The sequence below is a fragment of the Dromiciops gliroides genome, chromosome 5 (assembly GCF_019393635.1).
Source record: "Dromiciops gliroides isolate mDroGli1 chromosome 5, mDroGli1.pri, whole genome shotgun sequence".
NCBI classification, from domain to species: domain Eukaryota; kingdom Metazoa; phylum Chordata; class Mammalia; order Microbiotheria; family Microbiotheriidae; genus Dromiciops; species Dromiciops gliroides.
Window position 1 is genome coordinate 158,256,017 of NC_057865.1, and position 26,421 is coordinate 158,282,437.

Here is a 26,421-nt window from a genome sequence, read left to right on the forward strand (position 1 = left end):
TCACTCTGTTGTAACTGTTATGGAGTTTTATTATTCTGAGGTTCCAAAACACACACACACAAAAAAAAGTTGTGGAAAATAAAACGCAAAGGAGATATTAAGTAAGTGCTGCATTTTCTTAACCAATTCATGCTACTCCCTGAATTTTTGTTAAATTAAGTCTCACTTCACCACAGTGATTGTGGTAATAAAACAGGGTTAATGACTGTAGAAATACCAGCATTTATGCCTATGACTTCAAAAAATGCAACATATTTAACATTTTGGAATTTTGTTATAGTTGTTATTAGTTTGCTTTCCTTCTATTCATTACTACATGTAGAGGACAAAGACTCATTTTTGAGCAGGAGGGAAAAGGAACAATGACTTCATTAGCATGGGAATCTCCTCTGAATGAAACTGGGATGAATAGATCAGCAGCTAAATCTTCAGTAATTAGAGAAAAGCTGGGATAAACTGAGATTTTAAAGCGACTTGCCCATGATCACAAGGTAATATGTGTCAGAGTCAGGACTTGAACCTTGGACTGGACACTAAAGTTATCCCTCTTTCTACTAGGCCATACTGCCTCTTACCAGGTCCTCTATGACTGCTGACCAGTGTTATTAAAACTCAGCAACAGGGTTTTTATAATTTTATTTCAAAATAAGAAGGATTCCATGTCATTGCACTCATAAATCTAAGATCTAATTCACATGACCTTTCTATGGCTTTTTTTTATTGTTGTTTTACCTAGATCTCAGTCAGTCAGTTAACAAACATTCATTAAGTACTTAATGTATGTGTCAGTCAGTGTACTAAAGATCGGGAGAATGTAAAGAAAGACAAAAATAAAAACAAAAATTGACTCTGCCTTTAAGGGTGTTATATTCCAATTCAGGAGTCAACATGTATCAACTAGGTGTACATATGAGACATATAGTGAAGGGAGTTGGACAGATTTTTGAAAGGTCTCTTAAAGACAGTAGGATTTAGGGGCAGCTAGGTGGTGCAGTGGATAGAGCACCAGCCCTGGATTCAGGAGGACCTGAGTTCAAATGTAGCCTCAGACACTTACTAGCTGTGTGACCCTGGGCAAGTCACTTAACCCCAATTGCCTCACCAAAAAAATAAACAAATAAAGACAGGAGGATTTATGTTAAGTTTTAAATGAAGCTAGGGAATCTCAAGATCATTCAGATAACAAGTGACAGTACCAGGGTTTGAACCTAGATCCATTGATTCCCCATCCAAGACTTTTCCCACTGTTCTATACTGCTGCAATTGTGATTTAAGTTAAACAAACGACTTGGCATTTTTGATGGGAATTCTAGGATTTTAAGAACTGTTTTAGAGTCCAGAAGATGCAGTGGATATAGGCCAGAGCTCACAATAGAAACCACTGACATTGAGGCCTTGCCTTTGAGAAATCTTGGCTGTGTGACCCTAGGGCATTTTTCTTAGCCTCTCAGTGCCCTGAAGAATTGCCAATTGGCAATAGAAGGTGTTTCCTATGTTGATAACTCACAGGTCTTGATGAAATATTTTAAAAAGAACATATTCATTATGATTCTCTTCAGAATCATCAATGTTCTTTTTATGACTATTGTCCCTTGGTGACTTTCTTATACAACTGCTCCTAAGAGAAATGCCACTTTCTTTGGAAAGGATTTCCTGCTTTCTACCCATTCTTCCTACATCATCCAATTTTTTTTCACCATCCAATTTTTTGAAGAGTACTTTAAGATATTTCATTTGGACTTTCATGATCCATGTATTTTATTTTTCTTTTGATTCTAAACCAATTGTCCATTCCTTAATTAGTTTTTAAGATCCCAAGTTATTATTTTTTTATAGACTAAAACTAACTCTTAGTAATATGGAAAAAATTGCTTGGCTACATTAAGGCTGATCATATTTTTCTCATGCATGTTCTTATATTGCCTATAAGAAATATCCCCTATCAACAGTTGATACCGGGGCAGTTAGGTGGCGCAGTGGATAAAACACTGGCCCTGGATTCAGGAGTACCTGAGTTCAAATCCGGCCTCAGACACTTGACACTTATTAATTGTGTGACCCTGGGCAAGTCACTTAACCCCCATTGCCCCGCAAAAAAAATATAATTGGGAAATGTTTAGTAAAATAAATAAAAATACAATAAAATGAGGATAATATTACATTAAAAAAAGGTGATACCAGCAATGAGAACATTATTTTCATTCTAGGCTAAACATACATACATACATATATATATATATATATATATATATATATATATATATATATATATATATATATATGTATATATATATTTTTTTCTGACAGACTAAACTTTATTTCAACTAAGATGGGATAAAGCTCACTCTTTCCTTTGGTAAAAGGTTGAACATGGAAAATAAGTCTAGGAAAGATAAGATAAAGGAAGTTAATGTTTTGGTAAGGTTGGCCTATTTGAGAAAAAAAAGTACATTTGTAGGTCATGCGAAAATGATTAGTAGTTTGAGAATAAAAAGACCCCACAGTTTAATTTTATTGTGTATTTTTTTTCCAGGAGAATATACAAGGGAGCATATGTGTTTTTTGTCTGAAGGTGAAGGACTGTCTGAATTAAGTGAAAACAAACAAAAGGAAAGCTAAATTTTGTTTCAGCAAAAGAGATGAAAAATTATTTCAAGCCATTGTGCTCATTTACTTCTGATTTCACTGAGAAAGAAAGGTATCCTGAGCATATTTCATTTCTTAGCTTCCTGATTCCATAGATATGATGCTATCATAACATAACCCAGTATATGTAGCTACTCATTCAGTGTACAAGGCCATCTTATGGCTGTTTGTAATCTGCAATAAAGGGGACAGGGCAGAGTAGCTGCCAGAAAATACAATACAAATGCCATAAGAGGATTGTGTCCTTGTTTCCTGTCTCAAAGCCTGTGAAATTTAAGAGGGTATTTTTTTTATTATTGAATGTTCACTCAGTTCCTATAATACTCAACTGCTTATGTAACCGTAAAATAAGGATTATGAAGGACTTTGTCTCCAGGGTACTGAAACACGCAACTAACTGGTTTAAAATATTAAGCCACAGACATGAAGAGTAAATCAAGAAGTCTGACAGTCACAAAAAGCAAATAAATTCTAACTTATTTCTAAAATGTCCAGTTCAATACTCCTATTTAACCTGTAGTTTCCATAACTGCTGAGTTTATACTTTCAGCTCTTTTATTCCTTTTTTTTCTTCTTTATTACATATATCTAGGGAACAGCTGTCAAAGCATTTGTCTACTATTATATCTTCATTATTAGAAGTTAGGGTAAAAAGGTCCATAGACCTTATATGATCTAACTAATTAAGTTCATCTGACTCCAAATAGTAAATTCCCCTTCTCTATAACCTTCAGAGCATCCATCTGCTTAGCAGCCCTAAGTAGCAGGCAGTTTGAATTCAGGTACACCTTTTGCAAGTCCCAGAATGTAACCATATTCCTCAAAACAAAACAAAAACAAGATGGTGAGCAGACTAGAAGAAAGCAAAATGTTTCCTATCTCCTTCAAGGATGCCTATATGGTAGGAACCAAAGGAAGAAAGGAAGACCAAGAGAATAACGCATACCAATAATATTGAGCATAATGCCTCTCTCTTAGGACTTTGAAAACCTGTTCTTCCAAGATGCTTTTCTATTTTTAGCTATTCTCTGAAAATTACAACTGTTGACAACGTAGCTAGAGGAATAGGCCTAGAGTGATTATTTGGGACTAAGAAGAGTTCCATATTGCTTAAAGTCTGATTTATAAAGCACTTTAAATTCCACTGCATCAGGTTTGTTTTCTCCTTAGTGGGAAGGAAACTATTAAAATATATCTGAAATAGGCCAACTTTTGCTGCAAAGGAGAGGAACTGATTTAGGGAAATTAGAATGTCATATGCCAAAGTAAATGTTCATAGCCCTGAAGACCACTCAAAAAGAACCTTCTCAGATAGTTTTGAGGGTCTGGCAGTTCTGATGATTATACAGCATATTCTTATTCCACAAAAGTCATTCATTGTATGCATGAATGTATAAACATCATGTCTCCAATTTTATTCCAGAATGGTTTTTAATTTCGGGTAGTTTATGATTCCCAGTCTCTTGGTTCTATCTGATACGTGACTACGTCCTCAATCTTAAAGCTGTCCTGGTTTCTGCACCCTGTCAGACGTAACCTCTGTACTAATTTGGGAAAATCAGTTCTCACATTTTGTGCTGGGAGACTGATAACTGAATTCCCAAAGGAATTACACATTTTTAGAGATGAAGTACAGAGCTGTGGACAATGGCTGTGTTTTCCCATAGTGTAAATTCTTCAGACTCAGCTGTCATCATGCAGGTCTGCAGTACAAAAGCTGCTTCAAGTTGATGACTTGGCTTTATTTCCCCAAGGCCATACAAATGAAATGGGTGCATTATTCTTTTCAATATCTATATCCATTACCATCAGGCCTTATTTCTCAAGGACACTGAAAACCTTCATGACCTTCAGAGGTCACGGGCCAGAGTATGCTTCTGATGTGTATATGTATATGTGTGTATGTGTGTATGTGTGTGTGTATGTATATGCATTTAAATATAAAGTGTGAATGTACATGTGTATGTGTGTGTGTGTTTCCTTCCATGCTAATAACACTAATTGTGAATGACATAGCATTAACTGTTTCTCTATAAGTACTATTATTAGGGCATCTTGAAAGGAGGAGGAATTATGCTGACAACTTATGAATCACAGTTACTTCAGTGAAAGTATCACTGAAATAAGTGTAGTGCCAGTGTTAAAGGTCTAAGTTCAAGGGAAGGACAACATGTGCAAAGACTTGCACTCTGGGCTTGAAGATTATAGAACCTGGATTCATGACCGCATTCCATTTTCTACGTGACCTTATTTGTAGCAGTACATAAGTAAAAATGCACCCAGCTATGCCTCACCATCTAATTCAGTCATATTATATAGGCATAATTCATAATGAAAAGCACTCGTGAAATCTAAATGGAAACAAATATAAGTATAAACTTTCCCTTTCATTTGCTTGATGGCTCCTTAAAATATTTCTAATCTTTCTTAGGCATAATTGATTTGTATATCTCACTCTTTAAAAACAAATTCTGTATTCTATTATGTGTTACTTTACACTAAACCACTGATTGCTCTGATGTAAAGGACCTAAAGTGAGGAATTAGGAAATCTAGTTTCTAGTCCCAAATCTGACAGGATCTATGGGACCTCTGGGAATGTATGTTTTCTGCACTCCAGCTTTCTGGGAGAAAGGCAGTGAGGCAAGACATGGAATGTTGTATATGAGGGATAGCAGGGAAGATGGCCTGTATGGCATATGAGGAGCATATTGGAAAGTAAAGCCTGTAAAGGCAGACTGTAGCCATATTTGGAAGGATCTTAAACACCAGAATATGTGTACTTTATCCTAGAATTAAGAAGGACCCCCTGGAGCAAGTTTAATTTTTATGCTTAATATCTAATCATGTTCCTTAAATCACCTTGTAGTAGGAGCAGTATCCTTACTGTTTCTCATAGGCAAATTAACCTAGTTTTTTTTTTTTCTTACAAGGTCTTGACCCCTTTTTGAGATTCAGTTGGCACAGGGGAATAAAGACCATGACTCCTAACATTACTTCCTCATCACCTGAGTACAAAACAGATAGGAAAAGCTCTAGGAGGACTTGAAGAATTAGTAGGTGGCTTGGGATAAGTAGATCAGGCAAGGAAACTTTGCTCAGCTCAATCAACTTGAAGTAAAATAAAGGCTTACCCTTGTTGAATACCTTTCTCCTACTATGGCTAAGTAAATTTATTTTTGTCAACTACTAAATTACCAAGGGATGTCTCATTTTGTTCCAACATCTGAAAACCAGCATAAGTCATGCCCAGCCCACAACACATCTTATCTTTTCCTTTTTGTTTTTTCTTCTAAACCCTGAATCTTTTTCTTTCCATGGATAAAATCCTTCATGTCCTCAGTGTTGGCATACAGCAAGAAGTTTTCCTGAATCTTTTCTCTCTCTTTACCTTTTTTTGACTCAGTTTACTCATACTCCCTAATCATAAAACCAATGCCATTAAGTAATCAGTAATGTTCATTAAAATATAAACTAATATTTTGTCCTCAGTAAGCAAGAAACTTAATTGTTGAACATTCAAAGTCATTGACATCAAGGGCCATATTCAATTTTAAAATAATCGGTCTTTTAAATTTGAGATGATGAATTTTAAAATGTCAGGCCAAAGTTTCCATTCTATTAGTACATGTTTTACCTACCATTTAGCCACCTGGAATCATGCTGCTCTGTCCTAATTGGATGGTGGTGTCCAAGAGTTCGGAAAATGGCAAAGTCTCGTCCCATAAAATCAGCTGCAGTTCCAGAGTATAATTCCCCATCTGTGGAGTGACAAATACAACAATGAATATATCCTTTAACATCATTCTTATGGGCAGATTTTTCAAACTGATATTGCTCAGAAGAATAAAAAAGAAGTCAGTCTTTCACAAAATTCATTCTGTTTAGTTAATTTTTCCCCATACCAAATTCATAGTTTTCAAGTTTTTTTGAAAAAGTTTTCACCCATGTTTTGTTGTTGCATTTGCTTGTGGACTTAATAGTCAAACAAATTTATACAATAAAATATCATTAAGCATAACTGGAATGCAGGCCAATCTGACTTAGCAAAAATGATAGATTGTAGAATACATATAAGAAAATTATATTTCATTACTTCCAAATAACAGAAAAGTAACATGAACTAAATATTGCCATATAACAGTGCTATTGGACTTTCTCAGATTAATAAGTATAATTTGTAATTAATACATTGTTCATATTTACAAGTAAAAGCAGAATGGCAAAGTGGATAGAGGTGGCCTGGAAACCAAGAACAGCTGAGTCCAACTACTGTTTCTGTCACACACTAACTGCATGGCCTTGGGGAAATGCTTCTTGGTGCTCTAGGAAACTGTGAGACCATCAGCTATGGAGATTGTGTCAAACTGCCTTTATAAAGGGAGTTTTCTCACCTTGGATTTCTCTATGCCAATGAAATCACAGATCTAGTCACTGTTCCTATTCTCTCTCTCCTTCCCTCTTTATCCTCTTTTTCTTTCCCTTTCTCTCGTCTTTCTCTTTCCTTTTCTTTTTCTGTGTGTTTGTGTATGTGTGTGTATGTATATATATGTATATATACATACATATACACAGATTTATATTTATATATATGTATGAATGTACATATATATGCTTTTTTTTTCGGGGCAATGAGGGTTAAGTGACTTGCCCATAGTCACGTAGCTAGTAAGTATCAAGTGTCTGAGGCCATATTTGAATTCAGATCCTCTTGAATCCAGGACCGGTGCTTTATCCACATATATATGCTTCTGAAATACTTAGTTTGTTACTCAAAAATTTTAAGTAGAACTAATTATTTGGCCTGAAATCTTAAAACTGAGTTGAGAAAATAATTTTTCATAAATGAATATGCAAGTTATGACTCCTTTAAGCCTGTTTCATCTATAAGGGACTCTAAATTAATAAAGATTTATTTTCATTCAAAATTTAATTCCTCCTTTGTCCAAAGTTTTTACATGACTATCTTTTCCCTGAATTTTTCAGTATATAGAATAAGTGCTCTGTCTTAATGTGTCACCAGATATTATTTTTGGGTGCAATTAATGTTTATTGAATTTATTAGGCTCTATTTAGTGCAATAAAACAAGCATTTCCATAACAAAGTATAATAAAAAGATGATTGCACATGAAAATGAAAATCTATTATATATAATTTGCTCTCCCTTTAAAATATATAATCGTAATGTAAATTTTATTCCCTTTACCCCCTTATCCCCTCACACTAGAGCCTGCTATCATTAGACACAAATATATACATACATGCATGTAAAATAATTTTATACATAATTCTATTAATCCATTCTTTCTAAAAAATAAACCAATTTCATAATACCCAATAACACAAGGAATGCCTTAGAAGTTGAAATAATACTGACATTTATCGATATTGTGGGAAATTCTAGGCCAGAGTAAGGGATGAGTCACAAACAACAAATATTTGTTGAATAGATAAATAAGTGAATGGGAATTAGGTGATCAAAATTTGTAGGATTTAGGCTATTCCCAAATAGTCTACTATTATGTTATTGAATCTTACAAGGCTGATAAAAATAAAGAGTAACCATAATTATGAGCATTATGATTTAATAATTCTTAAATAACTTTATTATTTATTATTCTATTGAATCTACAAAAAGGAATTAAATAGGCATAAATTTCATTGAGGAAACATACACATCTGATTTCTTTTATGATCATCCATATTTATTTTCCCATCCTTAAACTTTCACCAAAACTATTCCTAATGTGCTAGAAATATTCCCATATTTCCAACCAAAAGCATTTTTGTTACTGGGAAATGGACCTTATAATCTATCTGGATCACATTAGCTTGGAAGAATCTATACAGAATTAGAAAAATGCCCAGTGAGAGCAGTTTTTCCCATCTCTGCATATCCCTGTTCTGAGAATGAAAAGCCTTCATCTTGGAAAAATATGAATAATGGCCTGACATTTTGTTGGATAATTGTGCAAAAAGTATCTACAATAATGTTTAGGCATTTCAAAATATAAAACCATAAAGCCACAGTAATAATATCAATATTAAAAAAATTTAAACCACCCATCAAGTTCAAATTTCTGAGTAGATTCAGTGGTAACCTACTATAAAATAGTATCCTGAAAGACCACCAGGCTAAGAAAGAATTCTGTGTTAAAAGTGCACAGATGTTATAAAGAGACCCACCAATTGGTTTCAAAGGAAATTATACAGTCAAATGTTTCGTCTCATGGATATTAAATCACCGTTTATATTACTACAATGTTTCTTCCTATTGGTTGTTATTTTATGCATCCTTCCTTTAAAAGGAACTAGCAGTCTACATACAAACAGGGAAGTTGTAGATTTTTAAACTTTAGATGAAAGATTTTTCTTGGTCTGCTTGAATATGAACATACATTTTCAACATGTGCTTTAGGAGCTTATGGGCATTAGGCCCTGGGAAGATAGTGTGACCCTCATGTAGAGCTGGGTTGGGACCTGCATTGTGTTTCTCAATCTTATGGAGTTCTTACTAGGGAATTCCTCAGGGAAATTCAGTTCTGTAGCCCAAGTATCCTGTGGATTTTGGCCAGGTAGAAATATGGGCCATATAGCCCATAAATGTTGAGATAGAATGTAAGCTATTCAGTTTTCATTTAGTCCTTGTATCTCTGATGCCTTTGCAGAAAGCAGGTGCTTAATTGTTTATCCCATTGGAGTGGAAGCAAATCTTCATGCCATTTCTAAAAAAAATCATAGTTGTACACCCATAGTAAAGGACATGTTCTGTCTTTTTCCCTCTGAAAAATGAAAAGATAATGTTATCAATAAATCATAGTGATTTTTAAGTCATAAAAGGGAGGAAAGTTGAAAAAGATCACAGAAAAGTTTAAAAAAATAAACACACAGTAGATAGATCAAAGTCTGGCTAGTAGGAGATTGAATTCCAACTGAAAGTGGTGAACATTTAATGGTTTGACTTCTGTGTCATTCAACTTATTTTTTAGGTAAAATAATAAAAGAGAGTATTACGTAAAATCTATTTAGCCAAGCTAGAACCTTGTATTTTGGAAAAGGTTCAGATGCTTCTCAACTAATTTTTAACCTCATTTTGTTATTGTTCCCTCCCAAGTGAGCACAGAAAAACCAACACAACTCAAGACAATAACAATGCTGAGCTTAATTCTTTCTTTGACAAAAGACAGGGTGATATTTCAGAGACAGAGCTCAGGAGAAGAAGAGCTATTGGTTTGATGCGGAATTTTTGAAACGTTAACAAATTAAGTAAATGACTTAGATGCTAAGGGAAAGAGAGTATAACTTTGGGTGTCTCCAGCCATATAGAGGCCAATTTCATTCCACAGTAATGCTCCTTTAGGAAGGTATTTATGTGTGGCGGTGAAGGGCGAGGCCAATAACAGAATTGTTCTTACTGCTCTCTGGGGTGCATCATTCCACTGCTGACCTTCAATTATATTCAATAAATGCTCAATTTTCCCAGCTCTTGGCTTTGCTTCCTACTTAGGTTTCTGGTGGTGGAGGGCTGTGTGTGTGTGTGTGTGTGTGTGTGTGTGTGTGTGTGTGTGTGTGTGTGTGTGTGAGATTGTGTGCAAACACACATTTTGGATGGTACAAGGAGAGTCAGAAGGTTTATTTGTTGGCAGGGATTCCATTGCAGGAATATGATTCCTTCAGAGTCGGGGTGGTCTTCTTGTGATAATAACAACTTCAAAATTTTGTCCAGCTTTCAAATTTCCAGTCTGCCTCCCTCAAAATAATCCTGGGAGGGTTTTAATGCAAATGTTATTATTACTGTTTACAAATGAGGATACTGAGGCACAGAGGAGTTACATGATCGACTTAAGGTCACACAGAGTGATAAATCAGGCCTCAGATTCTGATCTTTTGAACTCATAGACAAGTTTTCCTTCCACAGCACCACAATGCTTCTATAAGCCTGGATAATGATGTTACAGCCATGTCCTTAGCAGACTATTCCACTTTTGTACACCCATTACCCTGAAGTTTGATTCAGTCTTCTCAAGTGCTTTATATGACAAAGCAAAATAACCCACAAGATAGTTTTCATCACTGTAGCAGAGATAACATTTATTTCTTTAGGATGACCAGAAATACATGTGGCAGTGCCTTAGTCTCACCATTTTGGTTTTAAAGATACAATGGATTGATACTTGATAAAGGTTTTGGTGATTTTAATTAATTTTCTTTGAAAGTATTTTTAGTGATAGTCCAGTTATGAACAGAAATATCTGTTTTACACATGTTTTTCATTTCACCTTAAATAGAAATATATTTAGGTGTGATATGTTATGAGAAGTATTATATATTTGCATATAGATGCCAAATAGTAGGACCCATTATTCATACAAATTAGACCTTATGTATGTATGTGTGTTTTATGTATGTATGTACATATACATATGCAAAAATATGTATATGTATGTACATATACATATGCAAAACATTAATATATATAAATATATACATACACATGTATATAGGCTGTTCTAAAAGTCTTAGTGAAGTTTTAAGCACTAAGATTTGGGGACATCTTTTGTGTGCATGCATGTATGGATATGAGTGTTTATGGAGTTACCAGTAGAAGCCAAAAATAAAGACTTTTCTTTTAATCTTAGCTCATTAACTTAGGGCACAGGAAGTGGTATGTGGGGAAACAAACAGTTGCAGATACTCTGTCCAGTAACAGCCTTTTACCTCATCACTACAAAAAACCCTCTGTGGAGAGGCTGGTATAACAAGAACAAATAAATGGGTCCAAAATAAATTGGTGCTGACATGCATACTGAACTTGAAATACCATATACTAACTGTCAAAAGAAGGAAGTTACCACTTGAATATGACTCCATTTTTTTTCTCACTGTAAGCTTTCTGAGTCTCTAAGGGAAGTTTCCCTTACTGAACTAAACAAAGAAGACAGTTCAGTGAACTCTAAGAGCATTTTCAGCATGTTTGAGATACCAAGGCACATATTAAACAAAGGTCACATGTACTTTGGGTTTTCTTTACACAGCTCAAAATAAAATAAAAATGTGGCTTAGATCAGTTAGGGTGTTGGATTACCATTCCTTAGATGGGTGAGGTGAGGGGAAATAGAGGACAAAGAAAACATGTCCTGCTGATGTTTCAAAATTAGTATTGCAGGTGAAAAATGTTAGACTTGTGTGTACAAAATTCAAATACACCTATGACCAGCAGCCATTTTACAGCCTAAGATTGCTATCACCCAAAGTAAATTCTACTTGCAGTAGAGCATAACAGTTAAAAAGAGGAAAAGATATGTGGATAAAAATATAAGATATATCTCATGCATGAAAAATGTATAGTTTATTTATATATGTATGTGTGTATATTATGTATAGACATATATGTGTGTTAATTCCCTACCCAGGGCAAGGAAAGGACTCAGGTAAAGAAATAAATTTGGGTTTTCATACCCTACTATTACTTTCTTTATTCTACAGCCTATATCCTCCAATTGGTGTCTTTTCCCTCCAACCCCAGGGAGTGCTGAGCTGACACTAGGATCACTACCAAGATAACATGTGGCTCAGTGTTAAATGACTTGAACTCTTTAGTGGCTATTCAATGCCCTTATTGGCCCCTGAACTGGAATAATATCTTTAAAAAGGAGAAAACCACCTTTTGCTTCTCTCACCTTTTCTTTCTTCCCATCTGGCCAGAGTCTAGTGTTACTCAATCATGTACATCAGGAGGATGTGTTCCAATCCAACTTTCCTATAACTTTTGTTTCTCATATGCCTTTGTTCATGCTGTCCCATAAACTTGGAATGTCTTTTCCTTCCCACTTTTCACTGGCAAAATCTCCGTCCATGTGGTATAGTCCAACTCAAATGTCCACTCTTACATGAAGCTTTCCATGATTCCTCTTTGGTAGTGACATTTCTCCCTAGATCTCACCTATTACTCTCTTTTACATATCTCCAATTAACTCATCATCTATTATTATGCAGTGGTTATTTGTGTTTGTGTTGTAATTCCCATTAGAGTTTAAGCTCCAAGAAGGAAGGCTCTCAATTCTCATTAGCACACAAGAGTGATATAAGCATAGTAATTATTAATAAATGTCTTCGAATGTTATTAAGTAAATGAAATTTTAGATAATAATCTTCAATCTCTTACAATCTATTTCAATGCTGTATCTCACATAGTCATTATTACTAAATGATTAGTCTTAAAACATTAAAGAAAAGTGCTCCACTTAGCTGTTCCATTCATTGTATAGATGTGAAGTGGTTGTTAACTATGGAGGAAATACTATTTTGCTTCTTGAAAGTATAACTGCATTCTCTTCACAGCTGGGATTTATTCAGAGCAGGGTAGCAATTGCTACCTTTAATGAACAAGTTTTAAAGAAAATAATGAAAAATGTTTGCAGGTGGGTACAATAAGAAACATGTTTCTAAAAATATTGGAACAATTTAATAATGATGAAATGTTCCTTTATAACACCACTGAACTTTATCAATGGAGACTTGGAAAATGAAGGACATTTGACATATTTTTGAGATTTTATTTTATTGGACACATCTAACAGCCCCAAAATAATAACTACTCATAAACATTAAGGAACATGGGATACTCTAGGGAGAGTGAATCAATTAAAATTGATATATATATATAAATATGTATATATATATATACATATATATTTTATATGATATTTGTGTTCTCTTTTGCTTTTGGAGAAATCTGAAGATTGGTGATTTTGTTGTTGATAAAGAATTGGAGTTGGACTATTTCAAAGGGTAATTTGGAATTTGCTTTGTGGACGGTGACATATAACCAGCACTTTGGATACTCATCTAGAAAGGGACATCTTCACTCCCCTAAAAACTTTGCCTTGTGCACTGGGATCAGGGAAATTTGCATAGCATGCTTGATGAAGGTACCCTGTGTTCATTAGGAATGAAAACCTCTTCTTTGTCAGAGACAGCTAGCTGCTGTCCAGATGAAGACTTGAATGTGAGTTTTTGAAGCATCCATCTATGTAAAAGAGACTCCTTCAAGCTATTGAGTCTTATTTTTACTGCTGCACAAAAGTGATTATCAAAAATAACCCACCATGGAGGATTAAGTGTACCATGAGAGGAAGAATTTCCAGCATAGTTATAAAAAAGAAAATAACTACAATAAAGGGAATTGCAGTACTTGAATTAAAAAGGAGTTGAAATCATTTTTAATTTTACCAGCTTGGTATACTTTGTTCCTAGCCATCCATCTGATTGAGAAATTATTTTTATTCTACTTTAAATGAGACCATAGATTTGGATCTGGAAGGGAATTTAGAGACTTTCTCATTCAGTCCCCTCATTTTGTAGATGAGAAAATTGAATATTTGAAAAATTAAGTAACTTGTCTACGGTCACACATATAGTTAGTAAACGAGGAAAGATGTGAACTTGGGTTTTTGTTAGTGAACCACGTTAAAATATCTTTCATTACTATTTATTTAAGGTGTGTGCCCTGAATTAGACTGTGATTGACTACTGTTAAGACAGACATCCTTCCTTTAACACCTTGAAATTTTAGTACCCACTTTTTTTTCTTCTTCCATATTACTACATATTTTCCAAGATAATTTTCAAAGGAAGCCAAAATTGTGAAGTTTAAAATTCTGTGTTGACTTTGTACGTTTGCATACCATATGTACATCATCATGCCTACTTGTCAACATCCTCTGTCAACTGCACATAAAAGCTTATGATCCAATAAGGCCCCATGGAGAAACACATGAAAGATTCAAATTGCTTGAGGCACTAATTTGTATACCACCTTATTTTAGGAATCAACTTTCCCCCTTTTTTGTACAATTTGAATAAATGTAGGCTACAAGTTTGAACAAGGTAGAACCCCGCCCCTTTGGCTGACTATGTTTTAAAATTTTTATTGTGTGCCCTCAAGGAAGTCATTTGAGTGTAGTCATTAGGCCTGTTGTGAATAGGAAAATTATAAGCTTGCTATGTTTGCTGCATTCCTCCATGACTAACCTTCTGCTAAACTGCAGCACAAATGGAGCAAAACTGATTATTAAAAGAAGTCCTAAAATTGCATGTATTTGAGTAGTAATGGAGAAGATAGCTCATGCTGAAGTAGTTTTATTCATCATAGGACACAGATCAGTGAATTCTGTAAAACACATCTTAATACTTGCTTAAGGTGCCAATCAGTGGAACTACACTTAGGATCATTTGTTTTCAGTCAAAGAGTAAATTGTCAAGGATAAAGGAATGGGGGGAAATCATTTTCATGAAATCTTTACAATTTAGAGGAAAAATATATTTTACTTTCCTTTTGAAGTATTTTATTTAAGGTTTTTATATTTGCTATCATACTATTATTTTTATTATTTTTTCCATAAAATAATTCATTCTATCAAAGAAGTAAAGAATTTTCAGATCACTTCACAAAACTTACTCAACAAGTTGTAGGCAGGAACAGAATTAGAATCCCAAATCCTTCCTGTTTCAGTCTGTCTGTAAATGCCCACAGGTAGAATTATGAAAAACTGTCATATCATGAGTTTTGGGATGAAACCAGGCCTTGAAGTAGAAAAATTGGAACTCTTCCTATCATACTCCAACCAAGATCCCATCTGTCTCCTTCCTTTCTCTCTCCAACCCTGACTATATTTCTTCTCCCAATGGATAGACTGGTAGATTGAAAAACCAAATAAAGAATGGAAGAAGAGAGAATAGAAGAGGAAGATGTTAAAGATGCTGTAGAAGTTTTTCACCTGACGTAAGGGAAAAGAAGTAAAGCCACCAAGCAATACAAAAACTGTAAGTCTGTTTTCTTCTGCACACTTTAAAGTTGGTCCAACAGGTTAGTGTGATGGATGACTCATGCTTCTAGATAACTATTAAAGGCACAAGCAGCTGTGCAGACCAATTGCTCTGATTGGTTTGATCAAAAACTATGATAAGGATGATGACTCTTGGGACTATTCTTCTGCCACCTATGCTTTGTAAACTGAGCCTCACTTTTCTGTGCTTTGCTGAAACTCACAGTGTAACTGCCTTTCTTAATTTCATATAATCAAGAATAAAAATATGAGGTAATATCTTATTGCAAAAAAATTAATAGATAAAAATATTAAAGTATTCATAACAATATATGGAGATCTGGGAAGACTTTTTAAGGTACTGATAAATCATTTCAAAGTCAATTAAAGGGCTGTAAGTTTGATAGCCTCTGACAGTAAAAGCAAGATTTAGTGTTTTATCTCTCTTTCCAAAACATTTAAACAGATCACACTTGACATTCTCCTGAAAAGATTTCAAGATAAAAAATTGTATAACCTTGGTAAAGGAAAAAAAAAGAACAAGCAACCTGGTAGTGAGCTACAGAAAATGTTTTTTCTCATTTATTGTTGACTACGCACCTATTAAAAGAGATGCTGTCAGCAGTTTGGGGTCATATGGACTCTTTCCACGGCCATTTTCAAAATGTGAATCCTCCAGCTTAAAAATGTTGTCCTGTTGGTGAAAAAAGGATTATATTTATTTAAGGGAAGGAGTATTTCTCATGTCAGTTCAAATATTCCTTAAGAGAGGATGAGAATTTGTGTCCAACTGCATGGGTGATATTTGTGAATTCTAAATATTTAGAACACTAAATTAGAAATAACTCTACCTAAAGCCAATAGGTGCCTACGCTGGGGGGAAAAAGTTCTCTTCATTACCATGACTATACAGATATGCACACTTGAAAATCTGTGTTAACAAAAAATACATATGCATAATTTCTATTTAGCTCTGCAAATTTGATGAGAGAAAAGGCAGAACATAAAAATTCAAGAGATGCTTTACTTGATTGCTTGCATACATCATGCACCTCCTTCACCAGCTTATATTGTGCAAGGCCATACATAGGCATTTTGTACTAATGGAACCCCATAAATAGTTATTATGCACATAAAATTGTAAGTAACTGGAGGAGGGGACTTCCAGCTGGGGCCTGGACTTCTCTAAATGTTGCTTGCTCCTAAATACTCCAATGTGTTTACAATCCTAATGTTGTAACATATAGTAGTCTGGTTCTATATAAGTATAAATTCTTTTCCATGGAGTATTAGTTTGGGATTATAGTACGGGTGGTCAGATGATCTTAGATTTAGCTGTGGTAAGAACCTTAGAGATCATCTAATCTAATCTTCTCATTTTCCAGATAAGGACCCTGACACATGGAGAGGTTAAGTGATTATCCAAGGTCACACATGCAGAAATAGCAGAGCCAAAACTGAATGTAAGTCCACTGACTCCAAAGATAAACTTGTTCCTGGATACTAAACAAAATCATTTCTTAAACCACCCAGAAAGCAGTGATATTACAATAACTCTAGAATGATCATTAAGTGAGAATAAAGAGTGATGCAACTGATCTTTTCTGGTTCACTACTTTTGTATTATAAAGCTCTAAACTTATCAGACAAATCTGATTCTCCCTTTTATGGAAAGAAGTTGACAATCCATAGTCTTCAACATGAAGGAAAGATAATCTTATGTCTCTTATTCCCTTTCTCGCACTTTCCCCCAGTGATGCTTAATGGTTACTTTAACTGTAGGCTCACTTTAGTAGCTGGGACAGAAAAGGAAACATAATTTATTGCCCTGATTCTCTCAAGAGTCTCTGCTCCATAGAAACAAAATTTTGGAAGCAAGAAGAAAGAATATATGTAGTGGCATGCATCTTGGTTCCTCTCTGCCTTGGGAATTATTTGCCCAGAGTACCATCAGTAAACTTAGAAGACTATCTTCCTATTTGGTGTGGAAAATGGGACATTTCAGGAGCTCTTGGCTTATTACTGAGGGCTTTCCTAGAGGCTTTATGGTTTAGAGACTTTGTAAGACCTCGATTACAAAATTCTGCAAACCAACTAGATCAAGGCATAGACAAGAACTTTGACACAAGTTAACATTTTCATGAATAAGAACTAAAGCACAGACTCTAATGTTCCAGGTTAACTTTAATTAGAAAGATACACATATCCCATAATGACTGAAACTTGTAGAGGATGAGTTTAAAGATATGACTTCTAATTACATCTTTCCTGAAGGCAATTTAGTTAGCTTTATCCTAAATTTTCATCACTTTTTATATACTACATGTTAGTTTGTGAGCACCTTGAGCAGAGGGACTGTTTGTTTTCTGTCTTTTCTTTGTATCCCTAGCTCTTACCACAGTGGTGGCATATAGTAGGTACTTAATAAATGTTACTTGATTCGCTGACAAGATAGAAACATTTCATTCAATTAAACAAACCTTTATTAAGCACCTACTAGATACAAGGTACTGTGCCTGATAATGGGGATACAAAGAATGGATAAAGGAGATACTACACAGGTTCTGCTCTTAAGGAGCTTACAACCTAATAGTGAGGAAAGACATAAATATCAGAGAAGATAAATACAATGGAGAGCTCCTGGAAAAGTGCTAGAAGAAATCTGAACAGAGAGACCACTTTGACCTGGGGAGCCAGGAGAAAGCTTAAAGGTGGACAGAAAGGACCAAAGTGGATTAAGTGGTGGTAGAGGAGAGGGGAAAAACAATACTATTTTGCATTTATATGAGAGACTTGACAGGTCTACATGGAAAGAAAAGAGTAGAGATAACACCAAGATTATTAGCTTGGCTAAATGGAATGATAGTTGTTCCATCAGCTCTAAATGACAAGTAGAGGGATATGTTAAGGCTAAAATTCTAGCTAGACTGTCTAAAATTTAATGAGTGGTCGCCAATAAATGATAAGCTTTAGCAAGAGTTAGACTTTTAAGCATTTATTAAGGAGAATAAGAATTTGGTAAAGAGAGAAAGAAAGGCCTACATTCATCTATCTATTAAAGGGAGAGCACATTTCTCGCTCCCTTCTCCACCAGTGTCCTCAGGAAAAAAGAGCGAGAGGCAGAGCGCCCAGTTCCCCCTTCCTCCTCCCACCAGCAAACATCACTTCCTGACGCCAAAGAAAAGACACATGGTCTTGCCCTCAAAGACCTTCCTTTCATGGCGGAGCTTTTCTACAGTAAGTCTCCAGCAGGTGGCGTCATTCCAATTGTTACAGATAGAATGTGGTGGAACTAGAGTTCAGTTTGGATATTTAAAGGCTGAGATATCAGCAAGATATACAATTGAAAATTTCCCCTAAGTCATCAAAATATAATATTGAAGCTCCGTGGAGATTGTTATGAGTAGAGAGGTAGATTTGGGGGTATCTGAATAAAGGATGATATTCCCACATCAGAAGAATAGAGAGGATGGGTTAGGACAGACCCTTGGATTATAGTGTGTGTACACACATGTATGTGTGTGTGTGTCTAAATGTATATACGTATATATGTTTAGGTATTTATACAAACACACACACATATATGCACACAGAGATGTATATGCACATACTTTAAGTATATCTAAGGGGTGTGAGGAAGTAAAGGAGAGAATAAGGGAGACAGAAAAGATGTGAAGAAGAAGAAAGCTATGGAGAAAACCATGAGAGGAACCTAAGGAGCATAGGGTATGAAGGAGGGCAGTGTAAAATGCTTCAGAGTTAGCAAGGAGGATAAGAACAGGGTGGGAAAATGGCACTGCATTTCAGAAAATCATTCATGATTAGGAAAGAGCTGGTTTAGGGGAGTAGTAGAAACAGAAGCTAGATTGCAAAGGGCTTAAGAATGAGTGAGCAGTGAGTAAAATGTGGCAACTATTTATAGAAATTTGCCTGTAAAAGGAGGAGAGATAGTTTGAGAGGGAAGTAGAATTAAAGCAAGGGTTTTTGTTCTTTTTTGGGGTTAAAAGAAATAACTCTACATTTTTTTTTCTCAGAGGAAGAGAGATCAAAGATTCAAAGATGCATAAAGTCGGGCCGGGGGTGAGGGGAGGTGGGGGGTGGGGTGGGGTGGAGACACAAAGGAGATGAAATGAGGGTTAAGTCTAGGAAATATATTTGGCCAGGAAGATAGAAAGAAGAAAGGATGGGTAAAGATATTTCAGGTTTAAACAATGGGAGGTGGGTATTTATAGTAATTCACAAAATCAAGGTGAATTAATCAGAATAAATATGCATCCTCTAGTACTACACAAAAACCTCCTCTAAAGATAAATAGAAGAAATTTTTTAAAAAGAAAAGGATGTTCCCCTTAATGTCCTAACTTCCAAAGGAAAATAAAATATATCTCATCTGTTTGGCAAATGGCAGTAACTTCACATATATTAATGATTACCTTATGAAAACTTTAGCATTTTGTGCAAGGTATAGAAGAACTATCCATATTATTCCTCATGAGTTAGAACAAAATGAAAAGGAGGCAAATCCCTAAAACATCTGAGTTGTTAAACTTATTCATGTCATAACTACTAGATTCTTTTCCATTTATATTAGAGGGGTCTACATTTAGCACTTAGTTAAGCTTCTCAAGCTGTTTTAGGTATGTACTGACCATAAAGCCCTAAACACTTCTATATTGGTAATCCATGTGAAAAAATGGAACATGTATTAAGGAAATTGAAATTTATATTATTGTAAAACCAATATGAAAAACATATCTTGAAATATCTAAAATAAACAAATAAAAGCAAACTGTTGGATTCCAACAAAATTTAGCGAAATCATGTATCCACATAGATTCCAAAAAGTAGCCAAGAAAATATAAACAAGTCCATATTCAATCAAAAAGATATTACTGGCATAGCATATAGAAAAACATTCATAAATCTTACATTTTATAGGAAAGGTGAAAAGATTTTCTAAAGCAAAAGGAGTAAAATAGTTTTGTAATAATAAGAAAAATCTACTCTGCCCTATATTCTCTGAATAACTTCATGCTTATTCTGAATAACTGCAATATTAGGAATAACATAAAATGAGAGAACACCCAGACAATGGCATCTAGTAGGGGGAAAGGAGTGGAGATCATTCCATAAGTTGATTGGTTCAAAAAATGGGGTCATTTAGCCTGGAGAACAGATGACTCTGTGGAGTATGATACACTGAAGGGCAGTGATATGGAAGAATGATTAGACTTGTTCTGCTTTGCCCCAGAGGGCCAACATAGAAGCAAAGGTGTAGATTTAAGTTGAATGTAAGAAAAATTTATGGCTAATAATCAAGGCAAGCCAAGGTTTGCTGCAGCAGCACAAAAACAACTAGAAGAATCTATAAATGGAATGCACTGCCTCATGAAATAGGAAGTTTTCTGTTACTTGAAGTCTACAAGCAAAGGCTACATAAAAATTGGGGATACTATAATTGGCATTCTTATTCAAATAGGGTTTGAATGAGTTGATGTGTGAGAATTCCATTCTGAGATTAGCTGACTCTAGCAGGGTGTCATAGACTAGAAGTAGCAATGAGTTTAATGGATGATGAGGAAGAGAAAATGGTTAAAATGTAAAGTATATTTTTTTTCTTATTTCAAAAGACTTGTGATACTAATTGAAAAAATGGACAAATAACCTTTTTTAAAAAAGGAGATATTTTGCCAGAGGAAATTTTCTAATTAACCTTCTTTACAGGAATGGACTATTGATTTCACTGACATAGGGAACTAGAGGATAGAAACTTTTCTCATAAAAATAGATGAGCTACTTATCTATAACTTAACCTTGTACAGTTACCTCAGGCTCAGAGAGATAAAATGACTTGCCTGTGGTCACAGACATAAAATGTGTCTTCTTGACATCAAGACCAATTGATATCAAGGTATAATTTTATTAAACACAATCTTAATGCAGCACTTGATGCCTAAGAGAAAAGAATAGAATTCAAAGGAAGGAAGGTTCAATATGTTATCTCTGGCTCATGATGGGGGGAAAAGGCCATATTTCTATATAGTAATTGACAGTATTTTCAATACTTATTACTTGTCCCTACAAATAAATTGAGTTGTTTAGTTGCTTGTTTTCTTTACTGAACTGATATTTTGATATTGAATGTTGTTCTCATAAAATAGACAATATGTATGAACCCAATATTTTTGTGAGTTGAAACATCTATCATATCTAAACAACAACAATAATCTAAGTAAATCTATTTATAAAGAGATGCTCAAATACTATGCACAGCAAAGTGCTTGCTATATAGTAGGAATTATATATAAATGCTAGTTGACTGATTGATTCTATGAACCCCCCATATACTTTAATTTTTTTCCACTCTGTTTTCCCCAGAAATCATCCATATTCATCAACCATAAGAACCTCAGTCCACTCCCTCATTATGCCATGTGGATGACCCAGGCTTTTCAAAGTCAGTAGAACAGGGCACAAGCTCTCCTAGGTTCTAATATAATGAAAGACTCAATTATGGTGCCAGATACAGAGTGTGTCTTCTGTTCAAAGAACACCCTAGATCAGTACATAGAAACTAGGTTGGACACTAGGTGATAAATTCTTTGACTGATTTAACAAAGAACATTAAAATGACACACTCCTGCAGCATCTATGGTAGTAAAATAAAAGGCAGGAGGTTCTAAGGATCACAAATATTTTACCACACTAATTTAATCACTGATTATCCTAAATGTAAGTTACTACTGGAGGAAATAAGTCATATCAATATAGACAATGTAATTTTATGAAATCATAATATATTTGAAAGTTACTATTAAATGAAAGGATGGTTCACCAGTGCTCTTTGGAAGTGCCAATTTTATCATATATCCCAAGAAAAGAAAACCATCTTAAGGAAACTTCAGTTTTCAATGACAACAAGCATTTCCCTAAAATGAAACTCATCTTTACATGCCAGTATCCTTAGGATCAGAGTTATGGATGTAGAGTTAGAGGTAAAAGTGAGCTCAGAGATCATCTAGGGCCAATCTTTTATTTTATAAATAAAAAACTAATGGCCATCGAGATTCAATGGCTTGTCGGAGATGTCATACAAGTAGCAAGAAAAAGAGCCTGTATTTAAAACCAAGCTGTAGCATTACAAATCCAGAACTTGTTCCAGTTCACTGTACAGTCTCTTATGATTATCATATGGCCCAAGATAATGGAATATTGGCCATATTTTAAGAACCTAACTTATGGGTGACCTACTCAATGTATAAACATGTAAGATTGGTGTGAATTGACTGCATAATACCACCAATTACAAATGATTAATTAACAGAAAGCCCCCTATATCATGAAAATATATCATTGAAAAGATATGACTGAAAAAGAACACATGTAGGTAATAAAGAAAGAACTTTTGTGGACAACTGATGGTAAGGCATGCACAAGAATGGCCTAAGATGAGACATATACATAAGATGTGACCTGCATCAGTGAAGGGAATACCTCACACAGCTGAGATCACAGATTCCTTTAAATAGTGAAATATACAACATTTAATACTATTCTTCCAGTTGTGTTATTATCAAGTTCAATAGTCTTTTTGAAAAAAACTCAATGCAGTTCTGCATCAATTAAGTTGATTTTAAAAAGGCAGATGTAATTCCAAATCAATATACCAAAGGAATAACACAGAACCAGAGAAATCTAGCCACCACGTTGTCTGTTCTCCTGCATCCATAGAGGACAATATACTTTACAAGGAATGTGGTTGTTATTTTAACAGACTCTAGGGAGCGTGATAACTCGAACATTTTCAAGCAGTTTATGCATTCCAAAGGACATTGGTTCAATGTTAGTTTTCATGATGTTTTGAGTTCCTGTACCTTGCATATTGCAGTAATTTGGAGTGGAGTTAACCCAAAACAGTTTTAGAGCAATAAAAGACATATTGAAGGTCTACTTGTCCCTTGCCTGTTTTTAGTAATAGTCAAAACAACATTTTTGTTATGTGTTTGAGGAAGTAGATGACCATAGTCAGTTTAAAAGAACTCTTTGGTCTACCTTTGTAACCTGTGCAGACCTTGTGTTTTACAATGTCTGATTCAGGACACATTAAAGAATTCAATGTTAAGAAGATTGATTCCTGGGATACATCTTCCATCTCAAAGACAACAAAATAGAGGGTCCTGAACAGAATCTTGCTTTGCTTTTGACAAATTATAGGGCCCGAAAATGTCATAATAAGATAATGTGTGACCCTTTTGCCTGATAATGAAATATTTGATGAACTCTTGGAAATTTTGAAAGCATACTTCTTATCAAAATCATTAGTTATAGTGCAAAGATTTGAATTTCACAAATGGAATCAAAAGCTTGTGAAGGACATTGCTAATTGTATTGTAGAATCATTGTTATCATCATCATTAGTAGTAACATTGAATAGTACCTACTATGTGCCAAGAAATGTGCTAAGAGCTTTACAGTTATTATCTCATATTTCAAAACTGTAATCTGGAGGATTTCTCAGGAGATATTATGAGGTTGCCCTCTATATACAGATCATGTCAAAGGGTTTGACACCTTTTGACAGTCAGATTTGACATTTTAATTGCCCATAAAAAAGACATAAAGGATTGTCAGAAACTTTCTCAGAGAGAAATGACCATTATGTCAATGAAATTCACTTATACAATGATCTCCATAAAATATTAAAAAAACAAAGAATTTCTGAAATCAGGTCAAAAGAAAAAAGAATTCTCACAATGTCTGAGGAATTGTTTGGACAGAAATTTCCCTTAGGCTGTAGAATTTACGTTTGTAACATATGGCACAGAGCTTCTGTAAGGGGCTAAAATTCTGGCTAGTCTGTCTAAAATATCTAATGAGTGGTAACCAATAAATTAGAAGCTTTAGCAAGAGTTTAGACTTTTAAGCATGTATTAAGGATAATAAGAATTTGGTGAAGAGAGCGAGAGAGAGAGAGAGAGAGAGAGAGAGAAAGAGGCCTAGATTCATCTATCAAAGGGAAAGCGCATTTAGCTCCACTCTTCACGAGAGTCTAGACAAAAGAGAGTGAACCACCTCTTCCTCATCCCACAAGTTTCCTGTGAAACTGGCAACATCCCATCCACATGCACACACATCGCCAAGCTGATTGTCTGGTAGCCTTGATAGACAGCAACCATGAGCAGACGTCACTTCCTGACGCCAAGGACCTAACTGCATGGCTTGCCCTCAGACGCTTTCTCCTCTTGGCGGAGCTTTCCTACAGTAGCTCTCCAGCAGGTGGCATCATTCCAATCATTATACTTCCTAAAACTCTGGGCTTTCATGTTGCAGGTTCACTAATTTTGTCTCTTTGACTCATTTCCCCCACCTGGAGTTGCTTAAGGAAAAAAAGTCTCTAAATATATTCCATATATAGCATATGTCTAGCTGCCTAAATTAGACAAAAGGGGAATCAGATACTACACAAGTTCTAAAGGTAGCATAGGCAAATCAAGCAAAGGGGAGTCATTATATCACCCCACAGAAAGTGTGAAATATCTAAGGAACATATAGGAACCCATAAGCAGAAATATAAAACATCTAGAGCATTCAACTAGCCCATCAGACCATCATAAAGTGTGAACAACTCACCTATTTTCAATAATACAATGATCTAAGACTATTCCAAAGGACTCATGATCAAAAAAGCTATCCACCTTCAGAGAAAGAACTAATGGGGGGGAGGGGGAGCAGCTAGGTGGCACAGTGGATAAAGCACCTGCCCTGGATTCAGGAAGACCTGAGTTCAAATCCAGCCTCAGATTCTTGATAGTAACTAGTTGTGTGACCCTGGGCAAATCACTTAACCCTCATTGCCCCACAAAAAAAAAAGAAAAAAAGAAAAAAAGAAAAAGAAAAAAAGAACTAATGGAATCTGAAAGCAGATCAAAGCATATTTTTCACTTTATTTTTCCTTGGGTTTAAAAACCTGTGTTTTCTTTCAAAACATGAGTGAAAAGGAAATCAGTTTTGTTTACCTGTATACATATAGCCAAATCACATGGCTTGCTTTCTCATTAAAAGTGGAGGAGAATGAGGGAGTTGGGGAGAGAATTTAGAACTCATATAAAAAAATAATTTAGGGCCAAAATAACCAAGTGACACATTTAAGTTGAATCTGCATTAGTAGCATTTTCTCTATCACTCTCTTTAGTCTAGACGATCAACAAAACAGAAACTAAGCCCTGATTTGTAGCATGTATTGATTTCTAAGGTATAAATGCTCATACTCCTCTGAATATTATACCCTGCCCTAGTTCAATAATCTGTGTTACCTTTTAAGCACTTCATATTAGAATAGACATGGGCATATAAGGTTTACATTGTAGATGAAATAAGGATGATCAGTAGCATTTCTACTTCTGCTGTCTGTACCATGAAATGAAGTCAATTGTTTTAACCGAATCATTCAGTACTTCACTTTTTATTTTCCACTTGTTTGCACTATCATATTTTGGGAATTAATTTATTGATTCAGGTCTCATTTGGTAAAAGTAATGGCTCTTGAGATACACTTCAAGTTAATTTGTAGAGAGATAAGATGGAAGAAAGATCACATATATACATATGTGGGGAAATAATAGGTGGGGCTATATAGTGTTTTGCTTTGGATGCTTCTTATTCCTGAGCAGGTTTTCTATATTTTGGTGAGACTATATAATATTATGCCATAGTATGAGGAGATTGAATTTGATGAAAAAAAGAGGACAGGAACCAGGTAAAGCTTGTGGAAGCCTTTCTTGACACTTCTTAACTGTATTGTTTTCCTTTCCCATTTATCCTGTATATTTCTTGTTTGTATGCATTTGTTTGCTGTCTCTCCCATTAGATTGTAAACTCCTTGAGGACAACTGTCTTTTGTCTCTTTTTTCATTCCCAGTACTTAGCATAATGCCTGGAGTAGGCCCTAA

The 26,421-nt window shown here is 34.9% G+C and overlaps 1 protein-coding gene across 1 annotated transcript in view; it reads right to left on the minus strand.

The window, feature by feature from the left end:
• SEMA3A (semaphorin 3A) overlaps positions 1-26,421 on the minus strand; it is a 297,699-nt gene that overhangs the window by 96,202 nt on the left and 175,076 nt on the right. Inside the window, 2 exon segments of the mRNA XM_043969236.1 lie at positions 6,287-6,406; positions 16,074-16,167. Coding sequence (XP_043825171.1) covers positions 6,287-6,406; positions 16,074-16,167 — 214 coding nt within the window.